This window comes from Balaenoptera acutorostrata, chromosome 4 (genome assembly GCF_949987535.1).
Source record: "Balaenoptera acutorostrata chromosome 4, mBalAcu1.1, whole genome shotgun sequence".
In the NCBI taxonomy this organism is placed as follows: Eukaryota; Metazoa; Chordata; class Mammalia; order Artiodactyla; family Balaenopteridae; genus Balaenoptera; species Balaenoptera acutorostrata.
The window spans coordinates 91,554,422-91,570,053 of record NC_080067.1 but is presented as its reverse complement, the minus strand read 5'-3'; the positions used below and the strand labels follow the sequence as shown (position 1 = coordinate 91,570,053).

Below are 15,632 nucleotides of genomic sequence, written 5' to 3'. Positions count from 1 at the left end.
GCCTGGGCTGCATCTTGGAGCCACTTTGCCTTTGTGGCCGCAGCAGCACTCACTGAATCTGAGTGCCAGGCCTCTGGGTTAGGGTTCGGGTTAGGGTTCGGGTTCAGTGAGGCAGGCAGGCCCTGGGCCACCTGCTGGGCCCTCCCCCCAGGTGTGCTGGTGGGCTGGGGGAGGGTGCTGGGAGAGCTGGGGGAGGAGGGTGACAGGGGTCATCTCATCATAACAAGAAGGGCTGAGGCCAGAGCTACACTTCTTACCATCACACTTCTCTCGTATATTTTTAAATTATAATTAAATGGACACTCTAGAAAGTTTAGAATATATGGAACATAATGTCTCCCCACCATCCTTGTACGACCACCATCATCATTTTGGAGTGTACCCTTCTGGTCTTCATCCCTACCGATATTTTTACACTACTGAATATACAGTTTCTGTCCTTATTCTCTCCCCTTTGGCATCGTATGGCAAGCATTTTCCATTGGCCATATGACCGTATTTACGTTTTCTTTTTTATTGAGTATAAAATGCATCCAGTAAAGTACACAAAATGCACGAATGTTAAGTGAACAGCCCAACGTGTTTTTCGCGCGTACATACCGTGTAAGCACCGCTCCGGCACGCTCCTGGTTAATCTGTCCCCCATCCCCGCCAGAGCAGGAGCACCATTGCTCACGGTCCTAGAATATCCCAGAGTGGCTCTACCACAGTGTCCTGAACGCTCTTCCTAGTGCTGGGCAGTCAGGTCCTTGCCAGTTGTTCATTATTACAAATAAGAGGTGCCTTTTAGCCACCTTTGTGCCTTTAGCAGCGCCGCTCCGCCAGGAGGTCTGCTCACCTGCAAATGGTCAGCCCTCGTCTGTGAAGACTTGGGAGACTCCCTAACTTGGCCTAATCACGAGCCAGGCTGAACCTCTCGTTGTTTGGAGAACGGGAGCGCTGGAGAGTAGAAGATTTATTTTGGAGCCCTCCTTCTACTTCAAGGTGAATCTGTGTGAGGAGAGACAATTTATAGCCTTTATTTTTAAAAAAATTCCTGGCCCCTTCTTTCTCTGGTGCTCAAAGGGATCTGCAGTTGGCAGTGAGGACAAAGGGAATGTTTGGTTGCAACCCAAGAAGGCACAGTGAGAGAAGAGGGGGCTTGTGCAGAAGCTGAGGCGAGTCTTGTTTGAAAACCAAGAGCCATTGGCATGTCAGTTAGGCATGAATCAGAAGAGAAATGTTTGGCCCTGACCAGAAGATGGATGGAGAAGTGCTGGAAATGGGGAGAGCGTGCTTGGAGGGTCTGTGTCCTGGGGAGAGGGAGTTGGTGGGCTGGAACTACAGCCTCCCGAACTTGGAGGAGGCAGTGACGGGGTGGCGGGAAGGCGGGAGCGAGGGCTGCTGTCCTTGGGTTAATGCCATGGGGGATTTGGCCCAGACTCAGCAGCTAGATTAAGTTTCCCAAAGCACATTCCTGAGCAGAATGGGGGCTGTGTTTTGCTGGGTGGCTTATGTGCGAGGGAGGCCGAGCGGTAGAAGGGATTATGGAAGGCACGGTCTGCATTCGGAGGCGAGGCCGGCAGCGGTGTGCCGGTGCTCACACGCACGCACGCACGCACGCACACCCACACTTGGTGTTTCAGGCTTCCTTCTCCTCTGGCCTCTCCCCAGTGCATTCAGATGTTCATCCTCAGGCAGAGCACTTGCTGTTTGGCCTCCCTGGCAGGACGCTGCCTCCTGCATCTCGGTGAACCCCTAGAGATCACTGGGGGCTTTCAGTGATGGGGGCTTTCAGTGATGGGGGCTTTCAGTGATGGGGGCTTTCAGTGATGGGGGCTAAGACCTGGCTTGAGGATTCAGGGATGCGAGGAGGCTGCTAGCAGAACTTCCCTGGTCCAGACCACTTCTACTCTGATGCCAGGGGGTGCACTTGAACTTTACCCCTGCCTGGTGACATCAGCCTGTGTTCTTCAGGTAAAATGGGACCACCTGAAGTCTCACCTGTGCACTCCCACCCTCTCCTCCAGGTGGTCCTGGCTGTGTGGAGAACTGCTTTTCTTACTCTCTGTGGAGGTGCCCTTCCCACTCTCTTCTGTGGAGATTTTTTTTCCCTTTTCACTTAAGCTTTCTTTGTAGTGAATCTCTCTTGTTGCTAATGCCTCTCTTCAGACCATCTTGTCTAATTCTTTTTTTTTTTTTTTTTTTTTTTTTTTTTTATAAAGATCCCCTATGTTCTTTTTTTTTTTATTTATTTATTTATTTATTTATTTATTTATTTATCTATTTTTGGCTGTGTTGGGTCTTCGGTTCGTGCGAGGGCTTTCTCCAGTTGCGGCAAGTGGGGGCCACTCTTCATCGCGGTGCGGGGACCGCTCTTCATCGCAGTGCGCGGGCCTTTCTCTATCGCGGCCCCTCCCGTCGCGGGGCACAGGCTCCAGACGCGCAGGCTCAGCAATTGTGGCTCACGGGCCCAGCTGCTCCGTGGCATGTGGGATCTTCCCAGACCAGGGCTCGAACCCGTGTCCCCTGCATTAGCAGGCAGATTCTCAACCACTGCGCCACCAGGGAAGCCCCTTGTCTAATTCTTTTTGAAATGCTTTGACTTTGCTCTCCTTCCTTACCTCTCTTCCTCTTACCTCTCTCTTCACAAGCTTTACACCCGGGTGCCAACCGCTCTGTGTGCCTGAACCAACAGCAGGTGTTGCCCGTGGACACCGCATTCCTTGTTCCTGGACCCCGAGGCATCCTTAGCATTGTTCTCCACACAGCACAGCACGTAATCACAACCAGTTCAGAGCTGGCATGCAGCGTGAAAGCTGTTTCCTGCCCCTTACCACTAGTCAGCTACCATTCAGGTAAACTCCTAATAATTCTTCATTTTTACCTTCTTTCTATCTTTTTAGTTAATTCTCCCAGTTATCCTATAATCCCTAGGTCCTCGTCATAGTTGGAAATAAAATAGGCAGTAACTGGGTAGTAATTCTATATCTGGGGATTTTAGTCCTCAGGCTAATGTGAAGTCTTATGCTGGTGCTGGTTTAATTGAGAGCCGATCTGTAACCCCTCCGTAAGGTCTTTAAGCCCTAGGACCAGTCACGTACTCCTGAATTATCCTTCTCTGGCATCAGAGATCAGAGGCAAGACAGCTGACAGGAAAGGAAGGAGTTCCCCTTAGGCAGCTGTGTCCATGACTCTGTGCCTTTGAGGAAAGGTCAGAAGGGGACAGGGGCCCTTTGTTACCATAATTTAACCCATGAGTGAAATGAAGAGCCAAACTGTTATAATGGAAAAAACAAGAAACTTAAACTGAGGATCTTTTTTTTTTTTTTTTTAAGTTTTAACTCTGCCACTTAAGAGTTAATGTGGCTTTGGGCAAGTCACTTAATTTCTCAGATTGCCACAACTGTGAAATGAGTACAGTAATGATTACCTCATCCATCTTATGGTTTTGTTTTTTTTTGTTTTTTAGAGAATCAAATGAGAGAGTATATGATAGTAATATTTTCTGGCATTTTATGAAGCCCAGACTTTATTCACTCACCCATTTGGTCAGCACCTATCTGTGGAGTGTCCTCTTGCAGAAGGCTCTGAGGCCTGTGCCCAACCCTGTGCTGCCCAACTCCATTCTGGGAGCAGCCCTCGGATGACAGAGCCCAGGGGTGGCAAAGCTTCCGTCACAGCCAGAGCCGAGAGAGAGGACTGGCTTATCAGGAAGAGAGAACAAACCCATTTCCTGTGAATTTCTTAGCTTCCCCTGCACACATGTTCTCCAACCTGGGTTCCCACCTCCTCGCCACCTTTGAGAGCAGCCGTAGTGTCACTGCATGTATGTTGTCAGTGCAGCCCACAGAGCTGCCCATTTATGCTTGTGTTGGTTCACTGCTGCTTATTGTTCCAAGGAGACAGTGCTGGTTTGCGCTGGCAGGATGGGCCAACACTGGCCCTTGGCCTTGTGAGTTCCACAAACAGAAGCCGTGACTCTTCTTACTCAGCTCCCCAGCTCTGATTCCCATCAGACACTTCCTTAAGGTCTTCTGTGCTGTGACCCTGAATTAGAACAGGCCATTAGGGATCGCTGTCGACATTTTTAAAAAATATTTCTAGCTTCCTTTATCCTTGTTTTTAGTCAGGGTTCTCCAGAGAAGAGGAACCAATCTCTCTCCCCCACTCTCTCTCTCTCTACATATATATATAAAATGCATGTATGTATATATACACACACACATAATTATGTAAACACACATATAATTTTATGGAGAACATACATATGATTATATATACACACATATATATACATATGTATATATACACTTATATAATTATACACATGTAACTTTATGGCGAACATATATATAATTATACACACACGTACACACATATGGGGAGAGAGAGAGAGAAAAAGGAGTAGAGAAAGGAAAAACGAAAGGGAGAGAAAGATTTATTTTAAAGAATCGGCTCACACGATTGTGGAGGCTGGTAAGTCCAAAATCCATAGGGCTAGCCAGCAGGCTGGCGATTCATGAGTCCCACTAGGGAACCAGCAAACCGACCATTCTCCTGAGTTCAATATCTGGGTGTTTTGGAGGTTGGTGTCCTGCGAATTGGGGAGTGTTTAGAATTTCCAACAGCACAGTAAGACCGAGTCCCTCCCGTTGAGGAGCTCTTAGTCTGATGGAGAAGGTGGACTGCATTTACATGTTAGCCATAAAGCAAGTCAGTCAGACCCACGAGCTGCCTAATAGAGATATGAACAGATTTTAATGGGAGCTCAGGTGAACAGTGATTCATTTCAGTTTCAGGAGATCGAGGAAGACTCAGGGTTGAGCCTTGAAGAATGTGTGCGGGACAACCTTTTTCTCTAATTTTTTGAGTCCTCACATCCCTTTCTCAGACCTTCAACAGCGAAGTTCAGCTCTCTACATCGTGTACTTAGACCTAAGCCCAGTGCAGTTTCTTGGATGGTGCAGATAATTCCATAGTGAGTTCAGTCAGGTCCTGAAATTAGGATGAGGTAGCAAGAGAGAGACAATCACTCAGTGGCTGTATTTCCCTGGGAGGGGAAAGGAGTCTGCAGCTGAAAGCTGGGTCTGAAGATACCCACCAGGCAGAGTGTGAATCTGCCTTTGCTGGGAGAGGCAGAGAGACAGCTCCACATGGTGGTATAGTTGGAAAAGGAGAACTAACTTGAGCTTGAAATCCAACTGCTTTATGCCGTTAAGTGTTGTGTATTTTACTTTGCCAGTTGGACGAGAAAATTATTGAAAGACAGCTTAAACCTAAAAGGTACTAAGCAACTTGAGTACCTAAATAGGAGATGACTAAGGAATACCTTACAGCTTTAGGCCAAAGTCATATTAACCCTGTCTGTTTTCTACTGGATACAGGCAGAAATTCACACCTCACAAGAATTTCCCCTGGTATTCTGGTGAAATCTTCAAATGGCTTTGGCAATGCTAATCCCAGTAGGCCTGGCACAGGTGCCCAGACAAATGTGTGGAGTTAGCTCAGGGCATCATGGCAGCAACTGCCCCAAACAGCCAGGGTTCCAATTCTCTATTTAGCAACGGTCAATATTTACCAAAAGAGGACTCAATTCCATGGTTCATCTTCTCCCAAGGACATGCTTAGAACTCTTAACCTACCCCACTCCTCTCCTCAGTCTGTTCTTTGCACACACAGCCATATGCTTAAATAAAATCCTAGGTTCATTTTCTAAGCTAAGAGAAAAGGGAAGGACCACACAGTGTGTTAAGCAGGTACAACTATAGATTCAGTGAGCCAGAACACACTTTAAGAAGGCTTTTGCCCAGGAAGACGAGGGGGAGGATTGATTAGCTTGCTTGAAATCACTGGAACCTTTAAAGAACATGATGCAAGATGGTTCCTTTAAAATGAAAAAGAATCAAGAGAGCAAATGAGTTCCTTGGCTCCTTTTTGTGTGTGTGTAGAAGAGTTTAGGGATTTCTACCCTGATCTTGTTTTTAGACTTTCAACCATTTTTGGAATCTGGTAATAGTCCCAGGAACTATAGAACAGTGAGTCTGTCCTGCAAATGGGACAAAATGTTCAAATCTAAATAAAGGACTATCACTTAATACTGAGGGGAAAAAAGGTAAGCCAAAGGAAAAAGCAAAACTTGCTGAGGCAGAAACAGCATGTTTTTTTCTTTAGGGAAAATTGTGCTTACTTTTTGGTGACTGCGCTCCTTTTCTACTTAAAAACATTGAAAAGGCGTCACAGAGTAAGACTCAGGCTGCAGCGCGACACTTAAGCCCCACTCTCAGCCCTACCCCCCCCCCCCCACCGACCCAGCAACCCTGCCATTTCCTCAGCTAGTCTTGCACTGGTTTTTGGAATGGTGCTCCGTCCACCTGTAACAACCTCCTTTCCGTTCTCTTCCCCAGAAAGTTCCCACCTCCCTTGGGTTAATACATTCCTTCTCAGTTTTCAAGATTCAAGTACCTTCTCCTCTAAGAATCTTTTCTTGACCCCCTCGACCCCCCAAGTCTGGAGTGGGGTCCCCTTTTCCCGGCTCCCTACCATCCCGAGTTTACTTCTCTAGGCCTCTCCTGCCACCGTCTCTTTGCCCTTCACCTCTGTGACCACCACACTGCTGCACAAAGGGCCTGGCCCAGGCTAGGCCTTCGGTGAATGTCTAGGGAGAGTCAGACTCCCAGATAAGATGTGTTTGAAGTCTAGAAGATCAGAAAGCGCATGCCAAAGGTGAACAAAGATTTCTTCACCAGATTATGACAGTGAAAATTTTGAGGAAGTAAACAAGAAAGGATGAAGCAACATCTTGGGATATAAACAGGCTGAAAATACAAATAGATTCAGGAAGGGTTTAGAAAAGTTGATGGACGTCAGAAGCATAAAGCATTTTTAGAGGAAACTCTGGAACGTTTGAAGGGAGACGCCAGTGGAAGCGGCTCCAGGTCCTCCCAGACACCTCACAGGACACCGTCAGAGAGGGTGGGCGGACGACGCGGGCAGTCATTACTGCTTTTAGGACTACGTAGTTCCCAGGTGTGTGGAGGGGAAAGTGGGAACCACTGTGGGTCCCACGGCCTTCAGACTGTGCCCCTGCCTCCCCCACCTAGAATTCTGTTTGTAAAGGCCACGCTGAAGGGTTCACGTCCACTGTTCCTCTGAACGCCTCCGTCTTCTCTCCTCTCTCTCTTCCTGTACAGACCGCCAGCCTGCCAAAGGCCATGCCAGGAACCAGCTCTGGCTCTGATGAGTCCAGACCACCAGGATTCACATTCATTTTCCCATTGCTAAGTTTCTAGTTTATATTCGGTTGATCAGAGAAATATGTGTGATGTGGGTTGCTGGCAAGTAAATCTTTTTTTTTTCCTTCTTCTCTCTTTCCCCAGTGTATGTTTTCAAACCATTTTATTCCTTCGTCTGGTCCAAAAGAAACTCCCCAGTTCTGCTAGCCAGCCCTACTTCACAGCAGCACTGGAGTCAAATAAATGGGATGGTCTACAGACATCTTCTCTGTTCATCTGGCTGCCAGACTCAGTGGAGAAATGGCTCCCATCCTTGATTTGTTTTCAAGGATTAATAACATTTCTCATTCTCATATGTCTTTTTAAAAATATATATATATTTTTTTTTAATTGGTTCAAGCCAAGAAATTCCTGAAGCATTAGGCCAGTTTACTGCAAATCATTTAATGACATTGCAAACTAGGTTCTTTTTATTTTCCTCCTTCTTCCTCTCACACCCCTCCTTTTATGCCCTCTCTCCTGTCCTGCCCACCTCCAGTCTTGACTCTGATCTTCTGCCCTCCTCCCTCTGGCTCTTTCATCTCTTCCCCATCCTCAGCTTTCTCCCACTGCTCCAATCTAGGTGCACACCCCACCTTAACTCAAAAGAAAAGAAAGAAACACAAGATTTAACAACTAATGTGTTTGGCATCTGCCAAGGTTTTTTTCTCCCCCATAGAAACTGTTTTTATTTAAATAAAAGAGAGCATGCCTTGCTTTCATCAGAAAGTGTGTGTGAGAAATTTCATGTCACGTTTCCATGGCTGTCAGGAGAGAGCTTTGGAGCCAAAATTATGCAATTGAACAGGCAGAAAAAAATCCTGAAGAGAGCAAATGTATTTGTCCACTCTTCCAGCCTGCAAAGGGAGGGCTACTCACTCCACCAGCCCCCTTTCTAAGTTGCTCTGGAGATCGAGGTAACCTAACTTAGGTTGGAATGCTGGTGAAGGTGGCAGGGACTACTCCTGGGGACACCACTCTTGCGAATTGTTGTACCCTGCCTTGTGTGTTGTTTTAACTGTCTTTTCTATTAGAGTAAAGCTCCTGTGGTTAGGAACTATGTCTTTATCTTCTTGGTATCTTTGCAGCTTCTGGCTGGCTGAGTGAATGAATCAATGGTGTCTGGAGGGATGGTATCGTGCCAGATGCCGACTGCAGAATATGCAGATTTTGCCCAGTCCTGTGGGCTGCAGTTGGGTTTGACTTCAGTGGTCTGTGTGCCAGGGCTATGGACTAGTAATAGGCTTAGTCACTACCCAGAATGCGTGGCGTCTGAGAGGCCTGCCCATCCCATGGTAAACCCCGTCCACTCACCAGGACCCAGGCAGTCCCACCTCTAACAGGAGCACCGTCAGGATCCAGCCTCCACTCCGCTTCTGCAGTCCATCACCATGGTTTTCCACTTGTAGCGAACTTCCTTTCAGAGGCTTGACCTTGGGGTCATGCCAGGCCGTGGCTCCTCAGGTGACTTGGAGATCAAGTCGTGCTGTGACTCTCTGCCCATCCGTGAAGCAGTTCAGGGCACTGGGGAGCCCCTGCATTGTAAGAGCCCACACAGGGAGGCAAGGCCTAGGACCCTTCACCTGCTCAGACACCACCTCCAAGTCCATCTGTAGAGCCATGAGCCCCGGGCTCTTAGTTCTACTTCCTTTGCACCTTTGCTGCCTTTCAAAACATGCAGGGATGGGCCACAGGGTCAGCATGTCACTGGGGTAGTCCATTAGGCAAGCTCTTTCTACGCTTTGTAACACTGGCCGTAGACGCAGCGAGCCAGCACAGGGGCACGTTGAGGCCTGGCGGCCAGGAGAGTTGGGGGCTAGAATGATCGGTCAGCCTAGAAACTTGCCGACGGCCACGAGGCTGCTGAGCCACCCCGGCAGCGTTGCCAAGTGAGCCCAGTGCAGTCGCCCCGCTCTCTGGTGGATCCCATCCAAGCCTCGGCAGATGAGTGCAGGCTTGTCCTGTGCTCCCTGAGAACAGGCAGGAGGGTAGGACGGGACTGACCAGGTACGAGAAATGCCTGGATGCATTGAAAGCCGGAATGTTTTTAATCGCTCAGCAGCGCTCAGAGAGATAAGGATGTTGGTAAATCCAGGCAGCCTCCACCTGAAGGCACCGTCTTACCTGACTTCTTTCTTAAACAGAAGCGAACTTTAATTTTCAGCCTAAGGGAGGACTCGGGGAGAAGACGATCAAATAAGGAAACTCCTTGAAAGTAAAATTTAGGTTTATTGATTACACTGGGGGCATTTTGCTGAGGCACAGTGTACCACGTAACGGGACAGGTAAAGTCTATAAACATTGGAGGCTGAGCCTACAATTAAGATTTGACAATTTTGTGTCATGAGAATGAACAAACATACACTAAATATTGTCATTTAATTCATAGATCTACTGAGCCTTTTATTCATAAAGGAAGGATCCAGGCTAGAAGGTGGAGAGAAAGAAACTCAAAAGGGGCCCAAGTTGAAACTTGTCAATTTGTAGCTTCGCATATGATCCTGGTGATGGCAGCCACACCCGGACATGCCTCTGAAAGTTTATTTTCCTTCTTTTTTCCCCATAGCCAAGAAGGTAGGAGCCTGATGTACCCTGTAAATGTGAAGAGGAAACTCGGAGCATATTGCATGTTTTGTGTCTGAACAGATCCCTGTAATCTGTGTATCCAAGACTCCTACGGAAGTGATATATCAGAAGATATATGTTCCGTTAAGAAATGGAGTGCTTAGAAGGCAAGGAACTGGGCAGGGTTCCACATGGAGCCTGAGATGTTATGGGCTTTCTCAGAAAGCACGAAGTTCTGTGACTAATAAAGAAGGTCCATAAACCCAGAGATGGCCTCAAAGACCAGGGCTTCTGACCTGTTGAGAGCTGAGAAACAGGAGTGAGCCTACTGACATTTGATTAGCGCCAACAAGTTAATAAAATAGTTGGAAGAATACACAGAGAGGGGATGCAGAAGAAGGGTCTGAGGGAAGGTAAGAGGATTAAAGCTGCAAAAACACTCATCTAATGGATTTCTCAAACACACCAGCCAACAGGCAAGGGCAGGTGTCCTGTCAAACCATTTCCCCCAGGAAACCTGATCCATCATTCTGCAGCGAGGCCTGAGGCCTGCGAACCCCATTTGTAACTGAAGGGCCTGCCCCCTATTCCCAGCGAGGCACTCTGAGCAGCCCAGGGACTCGCCAGGAAACTGGCTTTGCAGACAAAGGGGCCTGAGAACAGGCTGCTTTCCTTCATATGCAGCCAATGAGATCTCCCTGCATCTGCCTCTCATCTGGTGGCTGATGAGGCTGTTATTGATCACAAAGCCTCTGCCCCTGCCCTGGCCTCCTTCCTGCCCAAAACTGCTAGAAAAGGGGGTGCTCTGATTTTCAGATCGTCCATCACTTCATTACTCTGCCTTTGATCCCTTTTTAGTGAAACTCAACTTTTGCTCCAGCAGCCAAATTGGGAGCATTTGTCTAGTGAAGCAACAGCTAAAGCTTAAGCTTTGGGGGGACAGGGCCAAGGACCCAACTGCTGCTTATTTGTTTTGAAGCCAGGAGGCTCGCCTGCCAGTCGGCCCTTGTGGGGAGCTGGAAGCCCAGCTGGGGTATCCTGGGTCCTGCCCGTATGGGCTGTCATGCACATGTTGGCATCAGAACAGAGGGGCCGTCTGCCGCATGGCTGACCAGTGCCCCCGCTGTTGCACACACAGCCTGCTGTCTCCAAGGCAGCAGTGGATTGTCAGAGCGTGCAGAAGGCACCAGGAGGGGCTTAAGGGGGAGTGCATAGTGTTATCTAGTGTTGGGGCAGTGAGGTGGGTACGTGGAGGACAGCGTGCTCCGTGCACGGACAAGACCTCAATTACAATGGGGCAGAAGCCAAGGGCTAAGCTGGAGATGGCGTTCTGATCCCAGACTCCTTTCAGTTGCTCACATCTTTCTTGCAAAATGATCTGTTAGGCTTAAGTACATTCTTGCTTGAGGCAGATTTTCTTAGAATGAGGTGAAGGAGGAGGGTGAAACAATAACTCAGAAACTCTTGGTGGAGTAGTTTTTAGATTTATTAGAGCGTGCGTGAGAGTGCTTCTCAGTGACTGAGGAATTTTTCCAGGTGCCCCTGAGCTCACGATCGCTCACAGCTCACTTCGTGGGGAGCCTCCTGACTTGGCAGGTAGGGCACACCCTGTGCTGAGGAGGGTTAAGACCTTTGCATTGCCGAAGTGCCTTGCTTGGGAAAGCAGATAGCGACATCCAGCTAGAACACACCGAGCACAGGCAGTCCACCCTTCCCACAGTCCATACCTTCCTCCTCTCTGGGAGAAAACACATCCGCTCTCTTGGCTGAGAGGCTCAGCCAGGGCTGGGCTACAGATTTTGTGGGACTCAGTGCAAAGTGAAAGTCTTCCAAGCGCAGGGCCTGGCACAGCTGCACAGTGTGCATGCCCACGAAGCTGGCCTTGGGCACAACCTTCCAAACTAGTCACTCAACAAGGACTAAATGAGCATGGTGTATCCTGAAGACAGTGCAGTGGGGCTTGGGGCGGGGGCATGGAGTGCAAAATTAATAGGTTGCCCGCGAGGATTTTGCAATTTAGTTTGGGTTGGATATCACCAACACAAAATTAAATAATGATGAGATAATTCTTTAAAAGCCCAGAAGGCCCTGCACCCACCCAAAGGAAGGAATCCATGAGAGAGCTCACCTTGACCCCCAGGAACCACTGGTTCAGCCTGGAAAGCAAAATGGGGCCATAGAGATGAATCAGGCATTCTGTCATTGTTTTTGCCACACTACTCGGTCAACAGAATGTATTTCTTCTAGAGTACTTTTCATTTCAGTTATTCTTCAACTGATTGGTTGTTCTTTATATTTTCTAATTCTTAGTTAAAAACGTCTTGTAACTTCTTGCTCTATGCATCCATTCTTTTCCCAAGTTCTTGGATCATCTTTACGATCATTACTCAGAACTCTTTCTCTGGTAGATTGCCTATCTCCACGTCACTCACTTGTTCTTCTGGGGTTTTATCTTGTTCCTTTATCTGGAACATATTCCTCTGTCGTGTCATTTTGTCTAAACTTCTATTTGTATTTTTATGTATGTGGAAGGTTAGTTATGTTTCTCAGCCTTGGAGAAGTGACCCTCAGTAGGGGATGTCCTATGTATCCCAGCAGTACCCTCCCCTCTCGTCACCTGGTGGCCAGGGACCAGCTGGTCCCAGGGTAGGTCCAGACCTGTGTTTTTGGACTCAGTTCCACAGGCTATGTGCCTGTTTTTCTTGCTTCTGGTGTCTGCCCCCCCGGTGGGTGAGGCTGGTCTAGAGGCTTGTGCAGGCTTCCTGATGGGAGGTGCCAGTGCCTGCCCACTGGTGCGTGGAATTGGGTCTTGGCCATCTGGTGGGCGGGGCTGTGTCAAGGAGCGTGTTTAGAGGTGGCTGTGTGCTCAGGAAGTCTTTAAGCAGCCTGTCTGTTGATGGGTGGGACTGTGTTCCTGCCCAGTTGGTTGTTTGGCTGAGGCGTGCCAGCCCTGGAGCCTGCAGGCTGTTGGGTGGGGTCAGGTCTTGGTGCTAAAGACCCAAGCAAGATGTCAGCCTTCAGATGAGTAATCCCGATACGTTCGCCGCCAGCTTTTATGTCCCAAGAAAGAGCCACAGCCACCCCCAGGAGACTCTCCAAGACCAGCAGGTAGGTCTGGCCAAGGCTCCTATGAAGTCACTGCTTTTGCCCTGGGTCCCAGTGCACACAAGACCTTGTGTGTGTCCTCTAAGAGTGGATCTCTGTTTCTCCCAGTCCTGTGGAGCTCCTGTGATCAAGCCCCACTGACCTTCAAAGCCAAATGTTCTGGGGTCTCCTCCTCTCGATGCCAGACCCCCAAGCTGGGGAGCCTGACATGGGGCTCAGAACTCTCTCTTGTTCCCGTGGGAGAACTTCTGTGATATAATTATTCTCCAGTTTGTGGGTTGCCCACCTGGGGGTATGGGATTTGATTATATCTCAAGTGGGCCCCTACTACCGTCTTGTTGTGGTTCCTTCTTTGTCTCTGGATGTAGAATATGTTTTTTTGGTAGGTTCCAGTCTTTTCTACTGATGGCTGTTCAGCAGTTAGTTGTGATTTTGGTGTGCTCGTGGGAGGAGGTGAGCTCAAGGTCTACTCTGCCACCTTGTCCCGACCAACGGCATGTATTTCTTATTCCACATTTATTACACCTATTTTACCTCTTTCCTGTGACCCTGGAAGTAACCACTCAAGAAACATTCTATTTTCAAAATATCCTAACTTAGATAAAGGTTGGCCACACTTGGATAAAAGGTTCATAGAAAATTTGTTGTGCTAAGCCCTTGAGCTCATACTATAGACCCAACTCAACTATGAAACTTGAGTTCACAGGCAACATGCATGGGCATCTTGTACCTGACTTGAGGGGCCCAGCTCCAAGATAGTCACTCATTGGTCATTCAGCATTCACTGAGCACCTACTTGCGCCAGGCACTGGTTAGGTTCAGAGGACACATAGGTGAAGAAGACTTGGTCCCTGCCCCTAAAAAGTTCACAATTGAATATTGGAATCAAGGGGACAGTGATCCTTTCATAGAAATAAAAGGGCTTTCCTGCCCTGCTCTGGCTTGGCTTGACTAAGAACTTCTTGAAAGTTCCATTAAATGGGAAACCTCTTGACCTCACTGAGTGCCTTGATCACTGAGCTCTCCTCTGGTGACGGTAGTTTGTTTTTGGTAATTAGCTCATGTCTTCTGTGAGAAACCTGATTCCCACCGCTCCTTTTGCCTTGTCTGGGAACCAACCACACGGGCAGGTGGAGTCTTGCCGTGAACTGCAGTTACGCTGCGATGGTATCAGTTCTCAGGAGCCGATCAGAATGTGGTGTGGTCAGCACTCAGAGATGGTGCCTCCAGGGCTTTCTAAGTATCTTTATGGAGAGAGTGTCTGGGTAAATATTTTCATCTCTCTTATCTTATTCTCTATTAGTTTTATTTCCTCTCTTAAATTAAATTCAGCCACAATCCTGAAAACCAAATTTGGAATGTGGTTTCGTTGCACAAATGGCCCATTTTGTTCAGCAACAGCAGTGACTTGGCTCAAACAGAGTTTTGTTGTTTGGACCGTTGGATTGTTTAGGAAACATCCTGCTTTTGTTCCAGATGGATCTCCATCCTCCCCAGTTTAAATCCCAGTCTTCCTGCCCCTGAGCTAAGTCAGGAGAGACCGCAGCCTGGTGTCAGGACCCTCGGCTTGCCCGCATTCCACTGCCATTAAGCCACACTGGGGACATCCCTCTTTGCCTTAGAAAATCCTTCAGGCATCCACAGATCCCCATCCTCAGCCCTGAGAAAGAATTAGCCGTGACATGACATGTAGTCGGCTCTCTGAACCTGCAGGTGGAAAATCCGAGGATACGGCAGGCCGACTGTAATCGTCGTCCAGCACAATTTTATATAAGGGACTTGAGCATCCGCCGATTTTAGTATCCACTGCGGCACCTGGAACCAATCCCCGAGGATACTGGGGAGGACTGCATAGCTCCTGGGTAGCAGGAATCAGCCTGCTGGTTGTAACCACAGTTAGCAATTGAGCAGAATCTCGGGCCTTTCACCTTTCACTGTGGATGTCTGAGGAGAAGGCGATTCTTGATTGAACTGGAAAACAGACATAAGCATTCTCTATCGTTGTTCCTTTCAGTCTCTATGAGCTGTGCCGGGACATCTGTGCCTTGACTTTGACCCATTTCCAGCCAGGCTCAGTGGGGCCGATGGGCCGCCAACTTGCCCCCCATGTCAGTGTAACGAAAGAGGCTGGTCTGCGTCACAGGCACCACTTCATGGGATTCTCTACACCCCGCCCCCTCAGCTTATACACACCCAGCTGAGCCCCCCATGCAGTGACGCGGGCCACACATTCCCTCCTGTAAACTCCTCTAGACACCAAAAGGTTGGAGGAAGGACTCGGAGCACCCCCAGTGTGTGAGCTTCTTGCAGCTGTTGATTGTGACTAAAGACACTGAGGCACAAGCCCACCCTGAAATGTTGTACTGTCTGCCTCTCTCCTCCATCGAGGCCCAACCGGCCCCTCCCCTTCTCTCCACAGATCTCCAGGACTTCAAGTTAGACGTGCAGCACGTGATTGAAGTGGATGAGGGGAACACGGCGGTCATCGCCTGTCACCTTCCTGAGAGCCACCCAAAAGCCCAGGTCCGATACAGCGTCAAACACGAGTGGCTGGAGGCCTCCAGAGGTGAGTGAACAAGCAGGAGCCCAGCGGCCGGGGCCAGGAGGGAAGCTGGCCGCCTCTGCAGCGCTTCCCAAAGCCCCGTCACCACGCCGGCAGCCCCCTCCCCACGCTTGTCAGCTGTCTTCTGCCCTGATATTTAGCCCTGC

At 48.8% G+C, this 15,632-nt stretch overlaps 1 protein-coding gene across 8 annotated transcripts in view; it reads left to right on the top strand.

Moving 5' to 3' along the window:
• BOC (BOC cell adhesion associated, oncogene regulated) overlaps positions 1-15,632 on the top strand; it is a 261,571-nt gene that overhangs the window by 222,610 nt on the left and 23,329 nt on the right. For all 8 annotated transcript variants that reach the window (XM_057544844.1, XM_057544847.1, XM_057544845.1 and 5 more), the window contains one exon: positions 15,343-15,489. In XM_057544844.1, the coding sequence (XP_057400827.1) occupies positions 15,343-15,489 (147 nt within the window). The remainder of the gene's footprint in view (positions 1-15,342; positions 15,490-15,632) is intronic.